This window comes from Giraffa tippelskirchi, chromosome 1 (assembly GCF_054371585.1).
Source record: "Giraffa tippelskirchi isolate mGirTip1 chromosome 1, T2T-mGirTip1v1.2.pri, whole genome shotgun sequence".
Taxonomy (NCBI): Eukaryota; Metazoa; Chordata; class Mammalia; order Artiodactyla; family Giraffidae; genus Giraffa; species Giraffa tippelskirchi.
The window spans coordinates 142,480,922-142,504,291 of record NC_137275.1 but is presented as its reverse complement, the minus strand read 5'-3'; the positions used below and the strand labels follow the sequence as shown (position 1 = coordinate 142,504,291).

The window sequence follows — 23,370 nt, the reverse complement described above, 5'->3', positions numbered from 1 at the left end:
CCATTCACACTCATGAACTAGGTCATGACCTGCTCTAGTTTTCAGAGCTTTAAAAATCTGTCTTGATGGTGATGCCTTCCCAAGATGCATGCTGGAATCATATACCCAGCTGCCTATTTCACAGTTGGTACCTACTGAGCACTCATTATGCTAAAATCAAAAGCATTTTGATGGCAGGTTTTTAAGCAACTTATCCATATGATTTGAGATTTTGAAAAAGTTAATGAAACTCTCCAATGAAAAACTGACTACATAAAAAAATGAATGTTTAATAGATGATCCTTGGTTAAAAGAAATGAGAGGAAAAAGGATTTTGTAAGTTGAGATTGGTTATTTAAGGTAGTTACCGGGTCATAATTTTGTCAAATATGGCATTCCCTCAGTGGAGAGAGATATATTTAAAGTAGCAATTTGAAAACATTACTGATGATTTTGCTTCCATTAAAGCCAGGAACTTAAAAGTACTGTTGTGGCATAAGGAAAATATTTCAACTTGATGTGAGTTTAAGACGTATACATTTTAAAAGATTTTTCAAACAATTAACATTATAGGAGAAATTTATCTTTTATATTAATATTGAATGAAACAATTTTCTCTTTCCCCTGGGGCTCCTTTAAGCCTCAGTCTAATCCCCACGTCTTCCTTCCCACTGGAGGGTCCCAATGTCTAGTAGATTTCTGTCCAGATTGTAGATGCCTGTCCCATTGTTCCTGAATCAGTCCTTTCCCCTAGAAACAGCCCTGAATCTGAAAACATACCACAACATGCTCTGATTTTCCGCCATCAATCGCAGCACAAATGGGCAACCGTGTAAATCCTCTGGGTAAAGTCTCCCAGGAAGGGGAGGGTGGATACAAGGGCAGGTGCAGTAATCAAAGGCTCTGAGAGAAGCGTCGGTAAAGCTTTCCTGGGCAGTCGGTCCAGTTTCCTCTCTGCCCACGCGGCCCCGTGCGCTCCCTGGGCCCCGGCGGCGCCTCGCCGGGGTCGCGGCTCCTGCCGAGGGCGACCTCCGAGTTCTCCCCGTGGATCCGCCGCCCGAGTTGGCCGCTCTGTACCGGGAGGCGGGTCCAGGTGGGTTTGCGGCGCCGGTCTGTCAGTTACTGAGAGATCGGGCGCCCCCTCCCGGCCGTTGGGGCGCAGCGAAAGGATCTTGGAGGGCGGCTTAGCTTAGTGCAGGACCTGAGCTGTTTCAGAGGCCCAGGTGAGGTGCTGAATTTCTGAATTCCTGGTTTCCCTGCTGATGGCCATGGGGATGTTCTGCTCCATCCCTCACAATTCACCCGTTAGCATATGTCGTCTTCTCTTCTTCCAGTCATTTCCTATATTCATGTAATATGGTAGCATTAAGTATGCTTTACCTATATCCACAAGTACCCTCAGCTTGGGGTTTTCCACAGAGGATTCACTGAAATGGTTGTAATCCAACCTCTTTGGGGGATGTAACTCTCAAGGATCTTGTCCATCATGTATCTCAATTTTATGGTGAGGATCACTTAACAATCTGAGTCATCTTGGACAGTTACATATGATTATTTTATAATTATTAGAATTATTAATTTTGTCAAGCACAGTAAAAACTACCAGTTGATGATTTAATTTTGCTTCTTATACAAAATAATCAGGATACTTTGTAAATCGCTCAGCTTATCTAGAATTTGGAGGGAGACGTTAACTAATGGAAATAAGAGATTTGTAACACCGAGGTGTGAAACACCACAGTAACATCTTGTGTTAGAAGTAAAATAGGAAAACAAGAGAGAGCTCAGTACATGCAGTGTGCTCAGGTGTTTGTGCTGTGCGTAGGGAGTTTGGAATCTGACATATTAGGTTTTGAAACCTGGATTTGCAATTTCATTATTAGATTATTTTATTCAAATAAAGTCTTAGCAGGGGGCTCTTGGAAAGGAGAATAGTAACTCAGTTTCAACTATGTTGGAAGGATTAAGTGAGTCCCTTACAGAGGTTAAGGAATTTGTAGTTGTGGTCACTGCCATTTTTGATGAACACTGATAGTCTGGGGAATTTGTCTGGTGAAGGTGTTAGTCGCTCAGTCGGGTCCGACTGTTTGTGACCCCGTGAACTGTAGCCCGGCAGGCTCCTCTGCCCATGGAATTCTCCAAGCAAGAATACTGGAGTGGGTTACCATTTCCTTCTCCAGGGGATCTTCCCGACTCAGGGATTGAACCTTGGTCTCCTGCATTGCAGGTGGATTCTTTATCATCTGAGCCACTAGGGAAGCCTGGTAGGTCCTTGGTAATTAGGTTCACAGTAGTCGGAGAAGGCAATGGCACCCCACTCCAGTACTCTTGCCTGGAAAATCCCATGGATGGAGGAGCCTGGCGGGCTGCAGTCCATGGGGTCACTGAGTCGGACACGACTGAGCGACTCCACTTTCACTTTTCACTTTCATGCCCTGGAGAAGGAAATGGCAACCACTCCAGTACTCTTGCCTGGAGAATCCCGGGTACGGGGGAGCCTGGTGGGCTGCCGTCTATGGGGTCGCACAGAGTCGGACACGACTGACGCGACTTAGCAGCAGCAGCAGCAGTCTTGTCACATTTAATTAGTAATCAATGCAGGATGGATGTGTCATAAAAAGTGAGGGTAGCATCAAGGAATGTGTTCTTTCTCCTCAAATAAATCCCAAGAATGAAATATATCCTAATGAATCCTTGCCATATACACAATACCTTGGGATCTTCTTATTACCGTGTTACAGACTGAATGTGTGTGTGTTCCCCAAATTCAAATATTGAAACCCTACCCCTCGAGACTTCCCTGATGCTTCAGTGGCCAGGACACCATGCTCCCAAAGCAGGGAGCCTCAGCTGGATCTCTGGTCAGGCAACTAGATCCTGCATGTGGCAAGCAAGACTTCCCATGGCCCAAGTAAAGATCCTCTCTGAAGCAAGGAAGATCCAAGATCCAGCATGCTTCAACTAAGACCTGGCCCAGCCAAATTAACACATAAGAGAAATATTTTTAAAATTCTTAAAAAACCTGCAGAAACCCTACCCATCAATGTCATCGTATCACAAACTGGAATATTAGGGAGATCATTAAGGTTAGCAATCAATAAAATTCAGCTATTACTTTTAATTTCATAATTGTACTGTTACCCAGATTAAGATCAGGATCTTTTGGAATCATTTAATTCCCTTTCATTCTAGTTTTTTCAAAGCATCTTATCATTGCCCAAGTGGATTTGTCAACTACACAGATGCTAGGCGAGGCTGGCATCACCTAAACCCTGCCAGAAAGGGTTTGTGTTCTAGCAACTGGGGCTCTGATTGCCCGTCTCTCTTCCTTCTCCCCTTATACTGACCACATGTGGATTAAAGGAAAGGAAAATCAGCTAGCGGGTCTTACAAAGCTGAAGACAGTCAACTGACCCAGGACTTGGCCTTCATTGAGCTTCTGTAAGAAGCAGCCCGTCCCAGTCTTTCTGTTTTCGTATTGGCCTCATCCTTCCCCTCTGCCACAGCCTAGTCCCAGGTGTGCTGCACTGCACTTTGCTAACTCAGAATACATCATTACGTCAGGGGAAAACCACTTCCCTTCTTTCATGCTCATGACATTGAGACTTACCCTTGTTTTCTTGTCACCCACAAAACAACTGTGCAATTTTACTTTCTAGGAAAGTTGCAAAGAGAAACAAAAAAAGTCTAACGTCTTGAAAGTGATAGAGATGCAGCCCCTCTGGTTTTCGTTACTTCCTTTATTGTTCTTGTGTCATCTTGAAATAGAATCAGAGCAGAGGCAGGAATACCAACATTGTCCAATAAGTCACTAAGTGTATATCAGTTCAGTTGAGTCGCTCAGTCGTGTCTGACTCTTTGTGACACCATGAACTGCAGCACACCAGGCCTCCCTGTCCATCACCAACTCCCGGAGTTTACTCAAACTCATGTCCATTGAGTTGGTGATGCCATCTGACCATCTCATTCTAGGTCATCTCCTTCTTCTCCTTCCCTCAATCTTTCCCAACATCAGGGTCGTTTCAAATGAGTCAGCTCTTTGCATCAGGTGTACAAAATATTGGAGTTTCAGCTTCAACATCAGTCCTTCCAATGAACACCCAGGACTGATTTCCTTTAGGATGCACTGGCTGGATCTTCTTGCAGTCCAAGGGACTCTCAAGAGTCTTCTCCAACACCACAGTTCAAAAGCATCAATTCTTCTGTGCTCAGCTATCTTTATAGTCCACCTCTCACATCCATACATGACTACTGGGAAAACCATAGCCTTGACTAGATGGACCTTTGTTGACAAAGTAATGTCTCTGCATTTTAATATGCTGTCTAGGTTGGTCATAACTTTCCTTCTAAGGAGTAAGCGTCTTTTAATTTCTTGGCTGCAATCAACATCTGCAATGATTTTGGAGCCCCCCCAAATAAAGTCAGCCACTGTTTCCACTGTTTCCCCATCTATTTGCTATGAAGTGATGGGACTGGATGCCATGATCTTAGTTTTCTGAATGTTGAGCTTTCAGCCAACTTTTTCACTCTCCACTTTCACTTTCATCAAGAAGCTCTTTAGTTCTTCGTCACTTTCTGCCATAAGGGTAGTGTCACCTGCATATCTGAGGTTATTGCTATGTCTCCGGGCAATCTTCATTCCAGCTTGTGCTTCATCCAGCCCAGTGTTTCTCATGATGTACTCTGCATATAAGTTAAATAAGCAGGGTGACAATATACAGCCTTGACATACTCCTTTCCCTATTTGCAACCAGTCTGTTGTTCCATGTCCACTTCTAACTGTGGCTTCCTGACCTGCATACAAAATGAAGAATTGCCCTCAAGTAAACGAAAGACAGACCTGATAGACAGAATGCCTGATGAACTATGGACAGAGGTTCGTGACATTGTACAGCAGACAGGGATCAAGAAAATCCCCATGGAAAAGAAATGCAAAAAAGCAAAATGGCTGTCTGAGGAGGCCTTACAGATAGCTGGGAAGAGAAGAGAAGCGAAAAGCAAAGGAGAAAAGGAAAGATATTCTCATCTGAATGCAGAGTTCCAAAGAATAGCAAGGAGAGATAAGAAAGCTTTCCTCAGCGATCAGTGCAAACAAATAGAGGAAAACAACAGATTGGGAAAGACTAGAGACCTCTTCAAGAAAATTAGAGATACCAAAGGAACATTTCATGCAAAGATAGGCTCGATAAAGGACAGAAATGGTATGGACCTAACAGAAGCAGAAGATATTAAGAAGAGGTGGCAAGAATACACAGAAGAACTGTACAAAAAAGATCTTCACGACACAGATAATCACGATGGTGTGATCACTCACCTAGAGCCAGACATCCTGGAATGTGAAGTCAAGTGGGCCTTAGAAAGCATCACTACGAACAAAGCTAGTGGAGGTGATGGAATTCCAGTTGAGCTATTTCAAATCCTCAAAGGTGATGCTGTGAAAGTGCTGCACTCGATATGCCAGCAAATTTGGAAAACTCAGCAGTGGCCACAGGACTGGAAAAGATCAGTTTTCATCCCAATCCCAAAGAAAGGCAATGTCAAAGAATGCCCAAACTATCGCACAATTGCACTCATCTCACACGCTAGTGAAGTAATGCTCAAAGTTCTCCAAGCCAGGCTTCAGCAATACGTGAACCGTGAACTTCCAGATGTTCAAGCTGGTTTTAGAAAAGGCAGAGGAACTAGAGATCAAATTGCCAACATCTGCTGGATCATCGAAAAAGCAAGAGAGTTCCAGAAAAACATCTATTTCTGTTTTATTGACTATGACAAAGACTTTGACTGTGTGGATCACAATAAACTGTGGAGAATTCTGAAAGAGATGGGAATACCACACCATCTGACCTGTCTCTTGAGAAACCTGTATGCAGGTCAGGAAGCAACAGTTAGAACTGGGCATGGAACAACAGACTGGTTCCAAATAGGAAAAGCAGTACATCAAGGCTGTATATTGTCCCCCTGCTTATTTAACTTATACGCAGAGTACATCATGAGAAACGCTGGGCTGGATGAATCACAAGCCGGAATCAAGATTGCTGGGAGAAATATCAATAACCTCAGATATGCAGATGACACCACCCATATGGCAGAAAGTGAGGAGGAAATAAAAAGACTCTTGATCAAGGTGAGAGAGGAGAGTGAAAAAGTTGGCTTAAAGCTCAACATTCAGAAAACTAAGATCATGGCATCTGGTCCCATCACTTCATGGGAAATGGATGGGGAAACAGTGGAAACAGTGACAGCCCTTATTTTTTCAGGCTCCAAAATCACTGCTGATGGTAATTGCAGCCATGAAATTAAAAGACGCTTACTCCTTGGAAGGAAGGTTATGACCAACCTAGATAGCATATTTAAAAGCAGAGACATTACTTTGCCAACAAAAGTCCATCTAGTCAAGGCTTTGGTTTTTCCAGTGGTCATGTATGGATGTAAGAGTTGGACGGTGAAGAGAGCTGAGCGCCGAAGAATTGATGCTTTTGAACTCTGATGTTGGAGAAGACTCTTGAGAGCCCCTTGGACTGCAAGGAGATCCAACCCGTCCATCCTAAAGGAGATCAGTCCAGGGTGTTCATTGGAAGGACTGATGTTGAAGCTGAAACTCCAATACTTTGGCCACCTCATGCGAAGAGTTGACTCATTGGAAAAGACCCTAATGCTGGGAAGGATTGGGGGCAGGAACAGAAGGGGACAAAGAGGAAGAGATGGTTGGATGGCATCACAGACTCGATGGGCATGGGTTTGGGTAAACTATGGGAGTTGGCGATGGACAGGGAGGCCTGGCGTGCTGTGATTCATGGGGTCGCAAAGAGTCGGACACGACTGACTGAACTGAATTGAGAACACTGACAAAGTGCGATGGACTTGGCGCCATCCTGACAAGTGTGTGAGTGTAGCCTGGGGACAGATAGTGGAAGAGGGAACGCTAGCCTTTGAGCACAATCAGGGATGTTCTGAGGCCTTCCAAACACCTATTTGGCCTTCCTTACAGCCATTCTTTCTGATATCATGCAGGATCTTTTACTCAATGCCAACACCTGGCCAATCAGGGTTGAGGTGTCCTCTGTGGGCTTCCCAGGTGGCATTAGCGGTAAAGAACCCACCTGCCAATGCAGGAGATATAAGAGACCGTGGGCTTTCCAGGTGGTGTTAGTGGTAAAGAACCTGCCTGCCAATGCAGGAGACATAAGAGACCTGGGTTCAATCCCTGAGTCGAGAAGATTCCCTGGAGGAAGACATGGCAACCCACTCCACTATTCTTGCCTTGAGAATCCCATGGACATAGGAGCCTGACAGGCTACAGTCCACAGGGTTGCAGAGTCAGATGTGACTGAAGCGACTTAGCATGCACCAGCTGCGATCATTAGTTATCTGCTTGATACAGTCATGGGATATCTTCTTCAGGACACAGAAAGCACATGCACTGCAGGTGGTCCTACAATTTATGACAAGAGTACAGTTTTTCTGGGTTCACCTTGGACCACTACTCAACCCATTGAAGCCAAGGTGTCCAAAGATTCTAAAGACTTTTCACATCCGTCTCCATCCATATGACCTGGGTTAACACCATTGAAGGGCAGAGTGGCGTGGTGGCTGAAAAAGAAGAGCCACAAAGAAGTGGAGGCACCTGAAAGGAGGAGTCCCTGTGAAATAGCAAACAGAGCCACTGAGAGACCTGTGGTGCCATTTCCACCCGGAGGAGAGAGGAGGTTGGGGTCAGTGTAGCCACACCAGTCTCTTCAGCTGCCTTGGCTCCCACATCCAGGCCGTGAGAATCAGCCTTTATTGCCTACAGATAAGTTCACACAGAGCAAGTAAAGCCCGGGGAAAATTACTACCCGCTGTTTTATTATACAATGAAGAACACTTCTCACTCATTCAAAAACAATCTGATTCTTCTAACTTGAAGTTCAGACAGGATGAGTAACCACACACGCAGAAGACCCAGGACTAGGGAACTTGGAGGAGGAGTGTCTCAGGACAGTGACCTTCGTTTTGCTCGCATTTACGCAGACTACTCCCCAAGACAGGCAGTGGCTTGGAGTGCCCATGACTGGCCATGGGTCACATGACAAGTTATACCTGACTCACAGATCTTTGCTTTTCCTTAGGAGCTGGTCTGAAATCTGAAGTCATACACTAATACAGCCTAGCATCCCACCCTCTGACCTCCACCTTCAGTTTCTCCAAATTGTCTAAATTGCCCTCCAGCAGCCAATTAGTCAAGGAATTACAGTCTGTGGGTCCTTAGTTTCTTCTTCTCCATCACCAGCCTCTCATCTGTTCTCTCTCTCCATGTAGATGTTATGGGCTGAAATGTGTACTCCATACATATTTGTTTATTAAAGTTTCAACATTCAGTAGCTAAGAATGTAATGGGATTTGGAGGTAAGGCCTTTAAAGAGGTGATCAAGTTAAAATGAGACCCTAAGGGGGGGAGGGGGGGCGTCCTGTTCCAATATGACTAGTATCTCCCCACCTCCCTCCCACCCCTGCTGGATCTTAGCTCCCCTACCAGGGATTAAACCCATGCCCCTTGAAGTGGAAGTGCAGAGTCCTAACCACTGGACCACCTGATGTCTCACTGGTGTCTTCATAAAAGGAAGAGTTACCAGGGATGGGCACACACAGAGAAAAGGCCATGTGAGGACATAGCAAGAAGGCAGCCATCTACAAACCAAGAAGAGAGGCCTCCGGAGAAACCAAATCTGCCTACACCTCAATCTTGGATTTCTAGCCTCCAGAACTGTGAGAAAATAATTCTCTGTTGTCTAAGCCACCCAGTCTGCGGCATTTTGTTAGGGCAGTTCCTGGAAACTAACAGAGAGGACTTCCTGGTCCATCCGTTGAGCAACATTTTTCATGCCCTCACGTCACTCTTGTGTCATCACTCCTGTCTGGCAGAAGTCCAAACCATCTGCCTCTTCCACACCCGACCTCAGGTACATGGTGGAGACCTATTAGATAAAATCACACAAACGAGTATATCGTGCTACCATAGTTCTATGTATGGTCTACGAATAATGGGCCTCTCCAGCACTACATGGAATTCATAATTTCATTCACCCTATATCTTTGGTAAGTTCCTTCTGTGTGCACGGAAGGATTCCCAGGTGGTGCAGTGGTGAAGAATCCGCCTGCCAATGCAGAAGATGAGGGTTCCATCCCTGGGTCGGGAAGACCCCCTGGAGAAGCAACCCACTCCAGTACTCTTGCCTGCAAAATCCCATGGACAGAGGAGCATGCTGGGCTACAGTCCCTGGGGTCACAGAGAGTGAGGCATGACGCAGCGACTGAGCACACACACACAGGTGCACCTCGGATGCATAACTGAACAAAACTGATAAAGCTCCCTGGTGTTTTGGAGCTTATATCATTGGTTCCACCATCAACTCTCTTATTCTTCACAAATGATTTCAAACATTCTCCTCTTTGACAAACTTCCATCCCCCCAATCTCCGATGTCCTGGATGCCACTTCATAAAGGAAGTAAAAGCCACTAGAAGAGAACTTTTTTGTCACCAAAGTCAAAAACATTTACCACCTTTCTTCGCCTTCCTCCTTCCTGTTAGAGTGATAAAAGGTTCCCAGACAGTAGTCCTTCTTTGAGTTTTCCAGCTGGGAAAGGTGCTTTTATTGCCCCAGGCATGTACTTTTCGGTCTATGTTGTGACTTCTACCTGAATTATCTATTTTCTTCCAGAACATGCCTCACTGCTCGATGACCAGTCTCAGGTGCTTAGGATTTACTTAGTACTCAACAGCCATTTGGGAAGTGAATGAGGAACGAGGGAGCTGGCTGGAGAGAGGGCCCCCACAGCATGTCCTGGGACAGAGCCCCCAGAAAGGACCAGAATCTGAGGGATGCTCCCCCAGGCTGTCTACCAGAGGCCAGCACAGCTTTCTCCTCAGGAACCATGCTCTGCCTCTGCGGCTTCTGGAAGACAAGCGCTGGAGACTCAGCCTTGCAGATGAGATTCGGGCACAGCTCTCTGGACACGTGGGGAAGCCTGCGGTTCCCCCTGTCAGGCGGATGCTGCTCTCAGTTCCTCTATCACAGTTCTGCAGCCAGGCTCAGCTCCGCGGCCCCTGAAGCCACTCCATCCAGGGGAAGCCTTGGCACCTCAGCACCCCTGTGCTCAGCCGCGGCCTCAGAACGTCTTCAAAGGGCTGCTTGCGGTCTGGGCCTGCTGGAGCAGGCACCTCCCTTCTCTGCTGCAGGTCCATGGAGATAACCATGGTAATGATATTTAACACAGAAAACTGCATATAATCCCCAAAGCTCATCTACTAACTGGAGAATATTCATATATCCTAATAATGTAGTCGTGAAGAACAGAATAAATAGGCAAGCACTTTGCACAAATTTAAGTCCTGGCCTGGTTAGAGTTGCCACATAGACTTGGCAAATAACACTGTCCAGAGCCCATTCACCCCATGCCCCCAAGTCCCAGTGCCATGGAAATATCAAGACTGGCCTAGGGAGACTCAATAAGGCCCCTGTTCACTAAAGTTGAGTGAACATCTCAAACTGTCTCTATAGGATCAATATTCTTTTTGGATATGCTTTTATATAAGTATACAAAAGGTATCACTGTACAGGTTATTTCTATATACTTATCATGGAAATCTTTCCAGGGAAGTTCACATAGATTGTCTAAATTTTGTATTTTGGGTGTGATATAGTTTAACTGGCTACTTTATGTTTTTTTCAGATGTTTTTAAACTTAAAGATCAGAGAAGTTAGCATCTCCCAAATGGGAGCTCCTGGATAAAGGGATGCCTGCACACATGTGAAGGAGCAGCGCCCAGGCTCTGATGCTAAGGCTGTGTCTAGCACAGAGGAGAAATCACACAGCATGCTTGAAGCTCTTTCTGGAGCCCCTAAATTTTAGCAAGTTGTTTGGCAGATCAAAACTACTCTGTGAAATGTATAAAGAAATGATACAAATAGTCTCAATGTTCATTTCACTTAATTTCAGACTACCTCTGGTGATAGCATAGGTAAAACAATGTTATAAAGAGAAAGATAACTTGTAAGGAAAAAATACAGTAAGGGATGGGAGAAGGGGATGTTTCCAGATTTTCAGACATAATTTTCTCAACACTTCATGTCAAAAATTCTTCCCAGTGTTGGGATTAGGTTTAGGCAAGTTAGAAACTTGCCTCAAATACAGTCAGAGGGGGTGACAAGTGACTTAGTAACGTGGAAAAAATATACATTAGTGCAATATTTTAAAAAATTAAAATTAATGATAAAATTCTTGATGAACAATATATAAAAATTATAAATAAAGACAAGATCTGGCCCCGCAACTTAAAAAGTCTGAGGTGTACAAGTTGTGGGGGTGGGGGGAGCGCTGGGAGGGGCTTGTGGCACAAAGTTAAACTGACAAATTTCATGCATTCTATGTGTTAGCAAAGAAACCTAAATGTACTTACTTGTTAAATATCCGGACACTTCTCACATAACATTGGTAAAAAGTGGTGTGATGTGTTTACCTGAGATACTGAAGCTTTTATAATGAAAAGTTCTGGTCACTTTTCAGTCTCAATACATACAGAAGAACTTGGTGAAAATTCTGATCCTGTGGAAAGAGAAAGAGATAGCCCCATAAAAATGTGACAAGATGGTTATCACTGTTGTCAAAGGAAGATATCAAAACACTGGACCGCCATAGAATTGTAATTTCACCTAGGGGACAAGAAAAAGATGTCCTATAATTTGGAAATGCATTATGGATGAGATGGAGAAAAGAATTCATACGAATCAGAAATTTATATGCTGTCTCTCCAAAACGTTCAGCAAGCTAAAATTAAATTAATTCTCTCAACTGAAAGTGAGATAAGCAAAGATGTAATTCTGACAAAATTATTGTTCAACTTGTCTTCAAAAGGTCAGTGAATTATAACCAATTCTGGTTTTGGTATAAATAAAATGTTTAAAGTTAAAATAATCTGAATTTTAATACATCCACGTTTCAATACTTTTTAACTACTATAACGCCGTAGAAGGATTCTTTATGAGTTACCAGGGAAGCCCGAAAGTGAAAGTGTTAGTCTCTCAGTCCTGTCCAGCTGTTTGAGACCCCATGGACTGCAGCCCACCAGGCTCCTCTGTCCATGGGATTGTCCAGTCAAGAATACTGGAGGGGGTAGCCATTCCCTTCTCCAGAGGAACTTCCCAACCTAGAGATAGAACCCGGGTCTCCTGCATTGCAGGCCGACTACCGCTGAGCCACCAGAGAAGCCAAATTCATCACTAAAATTTAATCAAATCATTGTAAGAATATTCGTCTCCAGATTGGAGATGCCTTTCCCCTAGCCCTCCAAAATAATCCTGAATCTGAAAACACATCACAACATGCTCTGATTTCCAGCCGTCAATCGCAGCATAAACGGGCACCGGTGTAAACCGCTCTGGCCAAAATCTCCTCCCAGGAAGGGGAGGGTGGACGCAGAGGCAGGTGCAGAAAATGCAAGGCTCTGAGCGAAGCCGTGGCAAAGTTCCCCTGGGCAGTCGGGTCGGAAAAGGAAGTTTACTCACGGCTCCCGCGGCCCCACGAGCTCCCTGAGCCCCGGCGGGCCTCGCCCGGGCTCCCGGGATCTCCCGGTGGATCCGGCGCCAGAGTTCGCGGCGCTGGAGGCGGGTCGCGCTGGGTGCGCGTTGTCGTCAGTGCGTTATGGCGAGTTCGGGCGCCCCCTCCCGGCCGCTGGGGCGCAGCGAGGGCGGCTTTGAGAGCCTTCTTGAGTTGTATGCCTGCCATTCAGTTCTGACACGACTGAAGCGACTTAGCAGCAGCAGCATTCAGTTTCACTAAAGCGCTGAGTTTGGGGATTCCTGGTCTCTCAGAGGATGGCAATGGTGATGATCACCATGCTCCAGGGCTGGAGAACATCATTCTTGTTGTCATCAGTGAAGGCGTTGGCAGGCCTCCGCCCCCCACCCCACCGGGGGGGTTGATTTTGCTGCATATTTATCCGGCTGCTCTGAGGACCTGCAAATGAGATGATTAATTAGGCCAGAATTGTCCTTTTCGGCACTTTTCTCATTTTTGTTTCCACCTAAAAACTTTCCCTGTCTATTTCCGGCGTCAGAGAATTTCACAGCTTCGATGCTTCTTTTGTGTTATTACACTGGAAATGAAATACACTCATGGAAAAGTCTCAGTCCAATAGGATGGATTCATCTGAATGAGTCAACTCAGGTTGAAATAAAATCCAAAGCTCAATCTAACTCTTTTCTTTAAGTCTAATAAGAAAACTTAGGAGGTGTGACCCTGTACTCTATTTTGACAGTTTTTAAACTGCACCAAAATATATCTAGGCACAAGTCTCTGTATTTCCTTTTTACGGTCTAATACATAAGGTTTGAATTCTTCCACAATTATTTACAGGACCATTGCTCGCATTTTCTGATGGTCTACAGATAATAGCAACATAATACTGAACATGGGTTAATTCATACGGTTCTCTTCATTCTGTCACCAAAGTGTGCTGACTGCATAAATGTGTGACAATGTGCTTACTGATGTGGGTTCCAGGACAGTCAGGCAGGGATGGTGGCTGCCCTCCTGGGAGCAGGGGCAAGGACATCAGAGGCAGGATGAGAGGAATGAGGCAGCAGGAGGTCAGAGCAGCTGAGGGCCAGCACTCCCAGCGGATGAAGAGGAGGGACTGGGAGCAGCAGAAAGCTCTACCTTCAGACAATCTGGGGCTCCTGAGTGTAACTGACATCAGACTTTCATTTCCTCTTCTGAAAAACCAAGACAACTTCAGTAGTGGTCACAGAGGATATCATGTTCATCAGATATAAAGTTTGCAAATTATAGGCCGAGAATCTGAACTTAATGAATGATAGTAGCCTTTCATATCAATATATCTAATAGTAATGTCTTTAGTCCATTCTCAGTTCAGCCAGGAGAAGCTTTGACTGTAAGGCCCTTAACACTGTCAGGGGTCTGCATGTTGAGGCCCCCAATGCAAACTCTAGGAGAGGGGGCTGCCCATAGGATTGTGAAGAAGCAGAGCCCAAGATTCCAGTCTTAGAGAAGTGCCTGGAACATTCTGGAAAAAAATCTTACAGCACTCGAATCCTTTTGCAGAGAACCAGCACCTCAGAAAATTGTCCAAAAAAAAAAAAACCACACACCCACACAAAACAAAACAAAACAAAAACATGGCTGCTCTGTGAAGAATACAAATGAGATAAACTGTCCCTTACCTCATCCTCAGTTAGTCTCAGACCACCTCTGATAATATTATTTTAAGAGAAAGATTTTTTTTAAATAAATTTATTTATTTTAGCTGGGGGCTAATTACTTTACAATATTGTAGTGGTTTTTGCCATACATTGACATGAATCAGCCATGGGTTTACATGTGTTCCCCATCCTGAACGCCCCTCCCACCACCCTCCCCATCCCATCCCTCTGGGTCATCCCATTGCCCCAGACCTGAGCATTTGTCTTATGCATTGAACCTGGAATGGTGTTCTGTTTCACATATGATAATATACATGTTTCAATGCTACTCTCTCAGAACGTCCCACCCTCACCTTCTCCCTCAGAGTCCATAAGACTGTTCTATGCATCTGTGTCTCTTATTCTGTCTCGCATATAGGGTTATCGTCACCATCTTTCAAATTCCATATATATGCATTAGTATACTATATTGGTGTTTTTTTTTCTGGCTTACTTCACTCTGTGTAATGGGCTCCAGTTTCATCCATCTCAATAGAACTGATTCAAATGTATTCTTTTTAATGGCTGAGTAATATTGCATTGTGTATATGTACCACAGCTTCCTTATCCATTCGTCTGCTGATGGGCATCTAGGTTGCTTCCATGTCCTGGCTATTATAAACGGTGCTGCAATGAACATTGGGGTACACGTGTCTCTTTCAATTCTGGTTTCCTCAAAGTGTATGCCCAGCAGTGGGATTTCTGGGTCATGTGGCAGTTCTATTCCCAGTTTTTTAAGGAATCTCCACACTGTTCTCCATAGTGGCTGTACTAGTTTGCATGCCCACCAACAGTGTAAGAGGGTTCCTTTTTCTCCACACCCTCTCCAGCATTTATTGCTTGTAGACTTTTGGATAACAGCTATTCTGACTGGCGTGAAATGGTACCTCATTGTGGTTTTGATTTGCTTTTCTCTAATAATGAGTGATGGTGAGCATCTTTTCATGTGTTTGCTAGCCATCTGTATGTCTTCTTTGGAAAAATGTCTGTTTGGTTCTTTGGCCCACTTTTTGATTGGGTCGTTTATTTTTCTGGAATTCAGCTGCAGGAGTTGCTTGTATATTTTTGAGATTAATTGTTTGTCTGTTGCTTCATTTGCTATTATTTTCTCCCATTCTGAAGGCTGTCTTCTCACCTTGCTTATGGTTTCCTTTGTTGTGCAAAAGCTTTTAATTTTAATTAGGTCCCATTTGTTTATTTTTGCTTTTATTTCTAATATTCTGGGAGGTGAGGTCATGGAGGATCCTGCTGTGGTTTATGTCGGAGAGTGTTTTGCCTATGTTTTCCTCTAGGAGTTTTATAGTTTCTGGTCTTACGTTTAGATCTTTAATCCATTTTGAGTTTATTTTTGTGTATGGTGTTAGCAAGTGTTCTAGTTTCATTCTTTTACAAGTGGTTGACCAGTTATCCCAGCACCACTTGTTAAAGAGATTGTCTTTTCTCTATTGTATATTCTGGCCTCCTTTGAGATAAAGATTTTTTTAAGGGTTAAAGAGACCAGGAAATCGGTTATAAAATGAGACAGGGGAGAGGATGACAAGAAATGGGACATTCCTATACTTTCATCCAGGGAAGGTGGCAACAGTACTTCTAAAGCTATTTCTTGGGTTAGTATTGGAGTAAACTAAGAAAGGACTTATCCTAAGTATGAAATGCAAAAGGCACCAAATCTAAGATGTCAAGATAGATCATATTGTAATTCAATGAATGTTAAAAAATGAAAATGCCAAAACACACACTGAACAAAACATCAAAATTTTAAATAAAGACAAGAAATGACTCCGCATTTGCAGTGCCATGTCTTACAAAGAAAGGTTTCACGTCAATGAACTCTGGGAAATTTACCTTTAGTCTATAAAATTCTTACCAAAGAAAATGAAAAGATCAGACCTGGTAAATTTTTTTAAACTTCCTCAATGCTTTGTACAAGACATTGCCTCTTCTTCCTTCCCTGCTTCCTCCCTCTCTCCCTTCCATTCTTCTTTCCTTTCTTTTTGGCTGCACAGCACTGCATGTGGGATCTCAGCTCCCTAACCAGGCATCAAACTGGCACCTTCTGCATTGAAAGCTCAGTCTTAATCCTTGGACCAGCAGGGACATTTCCCCTAACTCTTCTTTCCACACGACACTCTAGGTGGGGTCCTGGCAGCAGTGTTTCAGAAACCCAGGTTAAATGAAAATGAAGACTGTCACACAGTCACAAAAAATTGTCAAGCAAGAACAGAAATGATCCTGAATATACTAATGAGTTTGCTTCCATTAAAGCAAAGAGAGCAAAATTAAATTCTTGTTGTAATATAAAGAACTGTAGTTGAAATAGAATTTAATAAAATGTGGTTTAATACTCATCCATTTTAATACCATATAGCATATATTTAAGTATTTTCCTTAAAATATTTCAAAATATAAACATTTTAAACAAGCTAAATACAATTAACATTAATTGTATTTAAATATTAATAAACTCATACATATAAAAATACAGTGTTATGAGTGATCTAATATTCCGAATTTTCAGTTAATTAATACTCCCCCACTTCAAGGCCGATACCTTAAAAGACACCCTGAAAGTCCCAGAGCATCTCCAGAGGCGCACAGATCCCCCGTCCTCGGCCCGGGTGGGGACCGCGCTCCGATTCACCCCCAGGGAGTCCCCAACACCGTCTAGTCGTCCCATCGCGGCAGCCAAGTTCCCCATTCCCTGAGCTGTCCTTTCAAGCGTCAGAAACGAGCCCGAATCTGTAAAATCGGCCCCAACTCGCTCTAAGGCTCCGCCTCAAACATCTTAGTAAACGTATTTTCCTTGTAAAGACGTGCCAAGTCGCTCAGTTCTGCCCGACTGTTTGAGACCTCCATGGGCTGTAGCCCACCAGGCTCCTCTGTCCTGGGGATTCTCCAGGCAAGAATACTGGAGTGGGTGCTAGTTCCTGCTCGAGGGGAACCTTCCCAACCCAGGGATCGAACCCAGGTCTCCCGCATTGCAGGCGAGTTCTTTACCGTCTGAGTCACCATGAAAGACCTTTGTAAATATGGCTTCGCTCAAGTTTCTGGGCGAAAAGGAAGCACAAAACTCAGGGGAAAGCAGAAAACGCAAGGTTCCGGGCTTGCCACCACACAAAAATGTCTCTGGCGAGGGCTCGGAAGTGAAACTTTCTTAGTGCACTATTAAAGTCGCACCAACTCGGTCTCTGGGCAGCGACTCCTTTCCTCTGGCTGCCAAACCCGCTGAAACGAAGTCTCTGAACTGGCAAACTCCCTAATAAAAGCGATAAAAAGACATCCTCCGCCCTCTTGCGGCCTGCTAGAGAAGCGCGCTGTGCCGGGACCGGGCGAAGAAACCTTTCGCTCATTGATTAGTGGTGTCCGCGCGCCCCCTATTGGCCTTCTAGTGAATCACGGAAACTCTCTATGGCCAAGATCTATTTGCTGGTGGCAGGAGTGATGCTCTGCTCCATCCCTGCTTGTCCTCTTGACAACAAGGAAATCTTCATACATTTGAGACAGATGAAAACGATTCCCTCTCAGTCATGCCTAGAGCACAGACACGACTTCAAGCTTCCTTGGAGAAGAGAGAATATCACCCCAATCCAGATGACTCAAGGCACCTGTTATCACCAACTGATGCTCCAGCAGATCTTCAACCTCTTCACCATGGAGAGCAGCTGTGCTGCTTGGAACAGCACCCTCCTCGACAAACTGCTATCCAGCCTGGCTCAGAGCCTGGAACAGCTGGAAGAAGTGACTCTGGATTGTCCCGATTTGCAAATTGCTGTCGGGAAGTATTTCCAAGGAATCTATGTCTACCTGAAGGGAAAGGAATACAGCCCCTGTGCCTGGGAGGTTGTCAGGGTGGAAATTGAGAAGTGCCTTTCCCTCATGTAAGAGTCCTCAAGAAAAGTCAACAGATAAAATGAAAATTATACTTGTGACAACCCTCTACTCAGTCAGATTGTTGTTTTCTTAACTTTCCAAAGTGATCTGGACGTCTGTTTGCTTACAAGCTGAAAAATGTCTGAAATAAAAATTGTAGTTTTACAAAAATATTTAGAAGAAAAACAAAGTCTCTTTCCTTAAATAAACAATTTTATAACAATGTAAAAAAGCTTTATGTATTTGAGGGTATTTACTGTTTTCAACATCTGAAGTTTACTTTTTTATGGAAGTTTTTAGGGGAGTATGTTGTTAAAGGCATTTGTTAGTGAATCTCATGTTTAACCTCTGTAACAGGTAAACAGAAAAGTGCCAGGAATTTGATTCTAATGGAAACTTTTCTTTCCTTCTTTGAAGAGCACAATGCAGGCCTTCTTGATCAACTGAATCTTCTAGTTTGCTCTTCTCCAAAAAGTGAGTCAGGGAAATGGATCCCCTTGTTTTGCAATTTTTCCATTATTAATGTGTGACTTCAATTTTGTCTGTATTACTTGAGTCTATTCTCCTTGAAGGCAAAGGGAAAAGAGTAGTGGATCACATGGGATGTTTCCAAGGGCCAGGACTACACGGGGGTAACAGCACTTCTGCTCACATAACCCGGCCCAGACTTATCCTCACAGGAGTTTGCAAGGAAGTTTGGAAATGATTGGATGATTAAGACAGAAGGAGACAAGTTCAGTGCACAAGAACATTTTTTCATTATTTGTCCTAATGGAGCTCTGGGTGGGTGTGTAAGGGGAAAACCAATGTTCTTGCTTGCACACCCTCTGATTTAAACTCTTATTTCATATTTTCAGCTTGGGGAAGATGACAGAGATGTCACTTAGAGTTCACAGGATCATAGACTATTTGAAAGAAGCATTCAGATTGACTCGCAAAGGCAGAGGCTAATGAGGAAAAGAATTACAACTGTAGACAATCTGTTTCCTTACTACCTGAGGGAGACAAGGAAAGAGTGATCAGGCAGCTCCTTGCAAGTACTTGAGAATCACTGAACTAAAAGTGGACAGAGAGTCCTCCACTCACCATACCTTCCAAATATTGAAAATGCAAGCTTGAATAAAATATTTCTTCAAATGATCTTTAAAAAGTATATCACACAATATTTCATCATATCTTCCCTTGTAGAAACTTGAAGAATCTTTAAATTGTGTTCTCACATCATATATATCTAATAGATATTGCTATTATTGTTTCTTCTATCATTACCATCCTTGTGAATTGATATTACATGACTATTGATTGGGCTCAAGAAATGTTACGGCCCACACTAGACATCTAGGAAACGGGGTTCAGTAAGATAATTCCTCTCCCTTCAGAAATTTCACAGACTCTGGAGGTATTCTGAGGATAAAACAGGGCGTGTAATATCTTACTATTCAAGCTTCTTCAACAAAATAGCATAGACTGGGTAGTTTGCAAAGAGCAGAAATACATTGCTCAAACTTAGTTCTCAAGTCTGGATATCCCAGAAATGCGTGTCAGCTTGGTCCAGTTGTGGTGAGAGCCTGCTTCAGGTCTCATACTGCAGAGTTCTCCTTGTATCATCACAGGGCAGCAGAGGGAGTGGTTTATATCCACCTCTTTTATAAGGGCCTTATTTCCTTTTGTGAGGCCTCCATCTTCACACCCTAATCACGTCCCCAAAGGTCTGTCACCTGATATCATTACTTTGGGGGTTACGACCTCATGATATGACTTTGGTGGGGTCCTAACCATGCAGAACATAAAGGTCTTTAACATCTACATGCTTGGCATGTAGGAGTAAGAATATAGTCACACTGAGCAAAAAAGAATGGGCAGGTTAGCAGGCAAAATAAGGAGACAACGGGTTCAGATCCAAACTCTAGATTTTCAACCTGTTGTAAGGCTTTAATTATTACATGTCAAAAGTGAAGGTGAGGTCACTCAGTCGTGTCTGACTCTTGGTGACCCCATGGACTGTATCCTGCCAGGATCTTCTGTCCATGGGATTTTCCAGGCAAGAATACTGGAGTGGGTTGCTCTTTCCTTCTCCAGGAGATCTTCCCAATGAAGGGATTGAACCCAGGTCTCCCGCATTGTAGGCAGATGCTTTACCATCTGAGCCACCAGGGAAGTCTACATGTCAAAAACTGGAAGCCAAACTGAAATGAAGCTCACCAGTCATGCAATGGAATAAAACAGAGCATGGAAATGATTATTCATATTCCTTGTGAGGAGTCTCTGAAGTATCTCAGGATCAATGTAGTAGTAATTGCCATGTCGGTAAAGATCCACCAAAGAGTATTTTGGTAAACTGCCTGGTTGCTGTGAGCTGTGACCATCAGGGAGAGTTTGAGTTCAGATACATGGCTCTGTGTATACCACCAGGCATGTTCTTATCTGTCATGACTTCAGTTCAGTTCAGTCGTTCAGTCATGTCTGACGCCTTGTGACATCATGAACTGCAGCACGCCAGGCTTCCTTGTCCATCACCAACTCCCAGAGCTTGCTTAAACTTATGTCCATTGAGTAAGTGATCCCATCCAACCATCTCATCCTCTGTCGTCCCCTTCTCCTCCTGCCTTCAATCATTCCCAGCATCAGGGTCTTTTCCAATGAGTCAGTTCTTCTCATCAGGTGGCCAAAGAATTGGAATTTCAGCATCAGTCCTTCCAGTGCATATTCAGGACTAATTTCCTTTAGGATGGACTGGTTTCTTCTCCTTGCAACCCAAGGGATTCTCAAGAGTCTTCTCCAACACCACAGTTCAAAAGCATCAATTCTTTGGCATTCAGTTTTATTCTCCAGCTTTCACATCCATACATGACTACTGGAAAAACCATAGCTTTGACCATACGGACCTTTGTGGCCAAAGTAATGTCTCTGCTTTTTAATATGCTGTCTAGGTTGGTCATAGCTTTTCTTCCAAGGAGCAAGTGTATTTTAATTTCATGGCTGCAGTTACCAACTGCAGTGATTTTGGAGCCCAAGAAAATAGTGTGTCATTCTTTCCATTGTTTCCCCATCTATTAGTCATGAAGTAATGGTACTGGAAGCCGTGTTCTTAGTTTTTTGAATGTTTTAAGTTTTAAGCCAGCTTTTTCACTCTCCTCTTTCACTTTCATCAAGAGGCTCTTTAGTTCCTCTTCCCTTTCTGCCTTAAGGGTGATGTCATCTGCATATCTGAGGTTATTGATATTTCTCCCCCCAATCTTGATTCCAGCTTATGCTTCATCCAGCCTGGCATTTCATATGATGCACTCTGGATATAAGTTAAATAAGCAGGGTGACAGTATATAGTCTTGATGTACTCTTTTCCCAGTTTGGAACCAGTCTTTTGTTCCATGTCCAGTGCTAACTGTTGCTTCTTGACATGCATACAGATTTCTCAGGAGGCACGTAAGGTGGCCTGGTATTCTTATCTCTTCAACAGTTTTCCACAGTTTGTTGTGATCCACACGGCCAAAAGCTTTAGCCTAATCAGTGCAGCAGAAGTAGATGTTTTCTGGAATCCTGACCTAGTTGAGGACAATTAGGGGTGAGGCATCCTCCCGAGTTTAATATAGTGCTGGGCAAAGGCTGAAAAGTGTGTTGCACTTGCTACTTGAATCCCCAGACCACATGTGCCTTCAAGGAAGGAGACTCCTAGTGGTTTTAGCAACAAACTCAGTATGACTGGTTCCAGCAGGAATAGAGTGGAAATACCAGCCGCTGTCTTTTATAATTCCAGGAAATAGGGCCCAGAGGAAGAAAAATAGTTTGGACATTTGTTAATGCCTTCCAGTAGTAGGAGGAAATCTCAGAAACTGCTTTAGCCAAAATTACTTGTTGAGGACTTCTCTGGTGGTGCAGTGAATAAGAATCTTTCTTCAGGAGAGACAGATTTGATTGCTGGTCAAGGAAGATTCCACCTGCCACGGAACAACGAAGACAGTGCTCCACTGTTACTGAGCCCCTGCTCTAGAGCCCACACGCTGCAACTACTGCAGCCTGCATGCTAGAGCCTGAAGAAGACTGCACAACAGGAAAACCAGGCACTGCAAGGATGAGTGATCCCCAACTTCCACAGCTTGAGAAAGCCCAGGCAAAGCAATGAATACCCAGGGTAGCCAAAAGTGGATAAATAAATAAATAATAAAAAAATAATTTGAGCGATTACACTGGGCCTGGTAAGGGGACACCACAGAGAAGAAAACACAGTTCAGTTACTACAGAGCTGATTTGCCAAAGATAATCACATACCTACTATCTGAAGTTTAGAATATAGGGGGCTTTGACAGCATAAAATCCACTGTAAAATCAAAAGAATTCAGGAGCAGAGCCAAAAGTTAAATTTTCCCATGAAATAAACAATATTGATCCAATTTGGAATTAATTACAAAGACGATTTCCTATTATTTGAAAATAATAGACTTGTATTGGAACTTGAAAGTCATTTGGGAAATCTGAAATTGAATGCAAAGGAACAGAGAAAAAGATTCAAATGGATGGTGATTCCTAAATCATGCTTTCTCACCGGGGATAATGCTGCTTCCATGCAGGCAGACATTAGTTTTCTGGAATATGAACAAATATTGTTATTACAATGATTAGTTATTACATGTCAAAGCTCAACCTGATACACCAAAATCTAACCCCTTCGTATTTATTTCTGTCTGTGGCCTTTCTTATGTAGCATACATAAAGGAAGCATTGAGATTGAGTTTATGGAATATAAACAAATTGTATACAAGATCAGTGGTGCAACCCAAGGGGACTAAATGGGTCACTGGAGGACTTTCCATCATTTGCTTGATCTCAAAGCCATATTGTGAGAGGTGGCCTTTCTGTACTTAGGAGCAACCGTTGTCTGTCTCGTGCGTGTTGCTTATGTTTGAACCTCAGTGTGATTTGGGCTCCAGACATTAAATAAAAATGGAAAATTGTATTTGTAAATAAAGTACAAAAATATTGTATTTTCTTAGATAATTCTACAAAGGTGGTTCAACATGTCAAAGTATTAAAGAGAAAAAATGTTGATAATATCCAGATGAATATCTAGCAGGCAGTAAAACTAAAAATTACTTTCTGACATGAAGAAAATTCAATGATAAATACTTAAAATAAATATCAAAGAACTATTTTTAAGTTATTCAATGATTTGAGCAGCTTTGAGTGACTTTTAAGTATCTCTATACCTTGGCATTATTATAAAGTATTTATGTAAATTTTGTTTCAATATGGAATTGGATACATACCTCCTTATATAAGTAAACATAT

At 43.4% G+C, this 23,370-nt stretch overlaps 1 protein-coding gene and 2 long non-coding RNA genes across 6 annotated transcripts; 2 read left to right on the top strand and 1 right to left on the bottom strand.

Annotated features, from left to right (window-relative positions):
• Positions 1 to 1,034: 1,034 nt before the first annotated feature.
• Positions 1,035 to 11,922, top strand: LOC145538158 (uncharacterized). Its single transcript, XR_014076682.1, has 3 exons — positions 1,035 to 1,202; positions 9,679 to 10,215; positions 10,691 to 11,922. It is a non-coding gene; the product is annotated as an uncharacterized LOC145538158 (long non-coding RNA).
• LOC145538130 (uncharacterized) lies at positions 3,702 to 13,725 on the bottom strand. 4 transcript variants are annotated; one of them, XR_014076657.1, is made up of 4 exons: positions 12,523 to 12,623; positions 11,418 to 11,563; positions 6,741 to 10,190; positions 3,702 to 3,933 (listed from the first exon to the last, which is right to left on the bottom strand). It is a non-coding gene; the product is annotated as an uncharacterized LOC145538130 (long non-coding RNA). The 4 variants fall into 4 exon arrangements; XR_014076656.1 differs by having other exon boundaries at positions 6,748 to 10,190; XR_014076659.1 differs by lacking the exon at positions 6,741 to 10,190 and having other exon boundaries at positions 3,702 to 4,773.
• A 3,900-nt stretch (positions 13,726 to 17,625) lies between these two features.
• Positions 17,626 to 18,099, top strand: LOC145546648 (interferon omega-1-like). The gene has a single exon (XM_081594526.1). It carries the CDS (start codon positions 17,626 to 17,628, stop codon positions 18,097 to 18,099), a length of 474 nt encoding a protein of 157 aa, XP_081450652.1.
• The last annotated feature ends 5,271 nt before the right edge of the window (positions 18,100 to 23,370 follow it).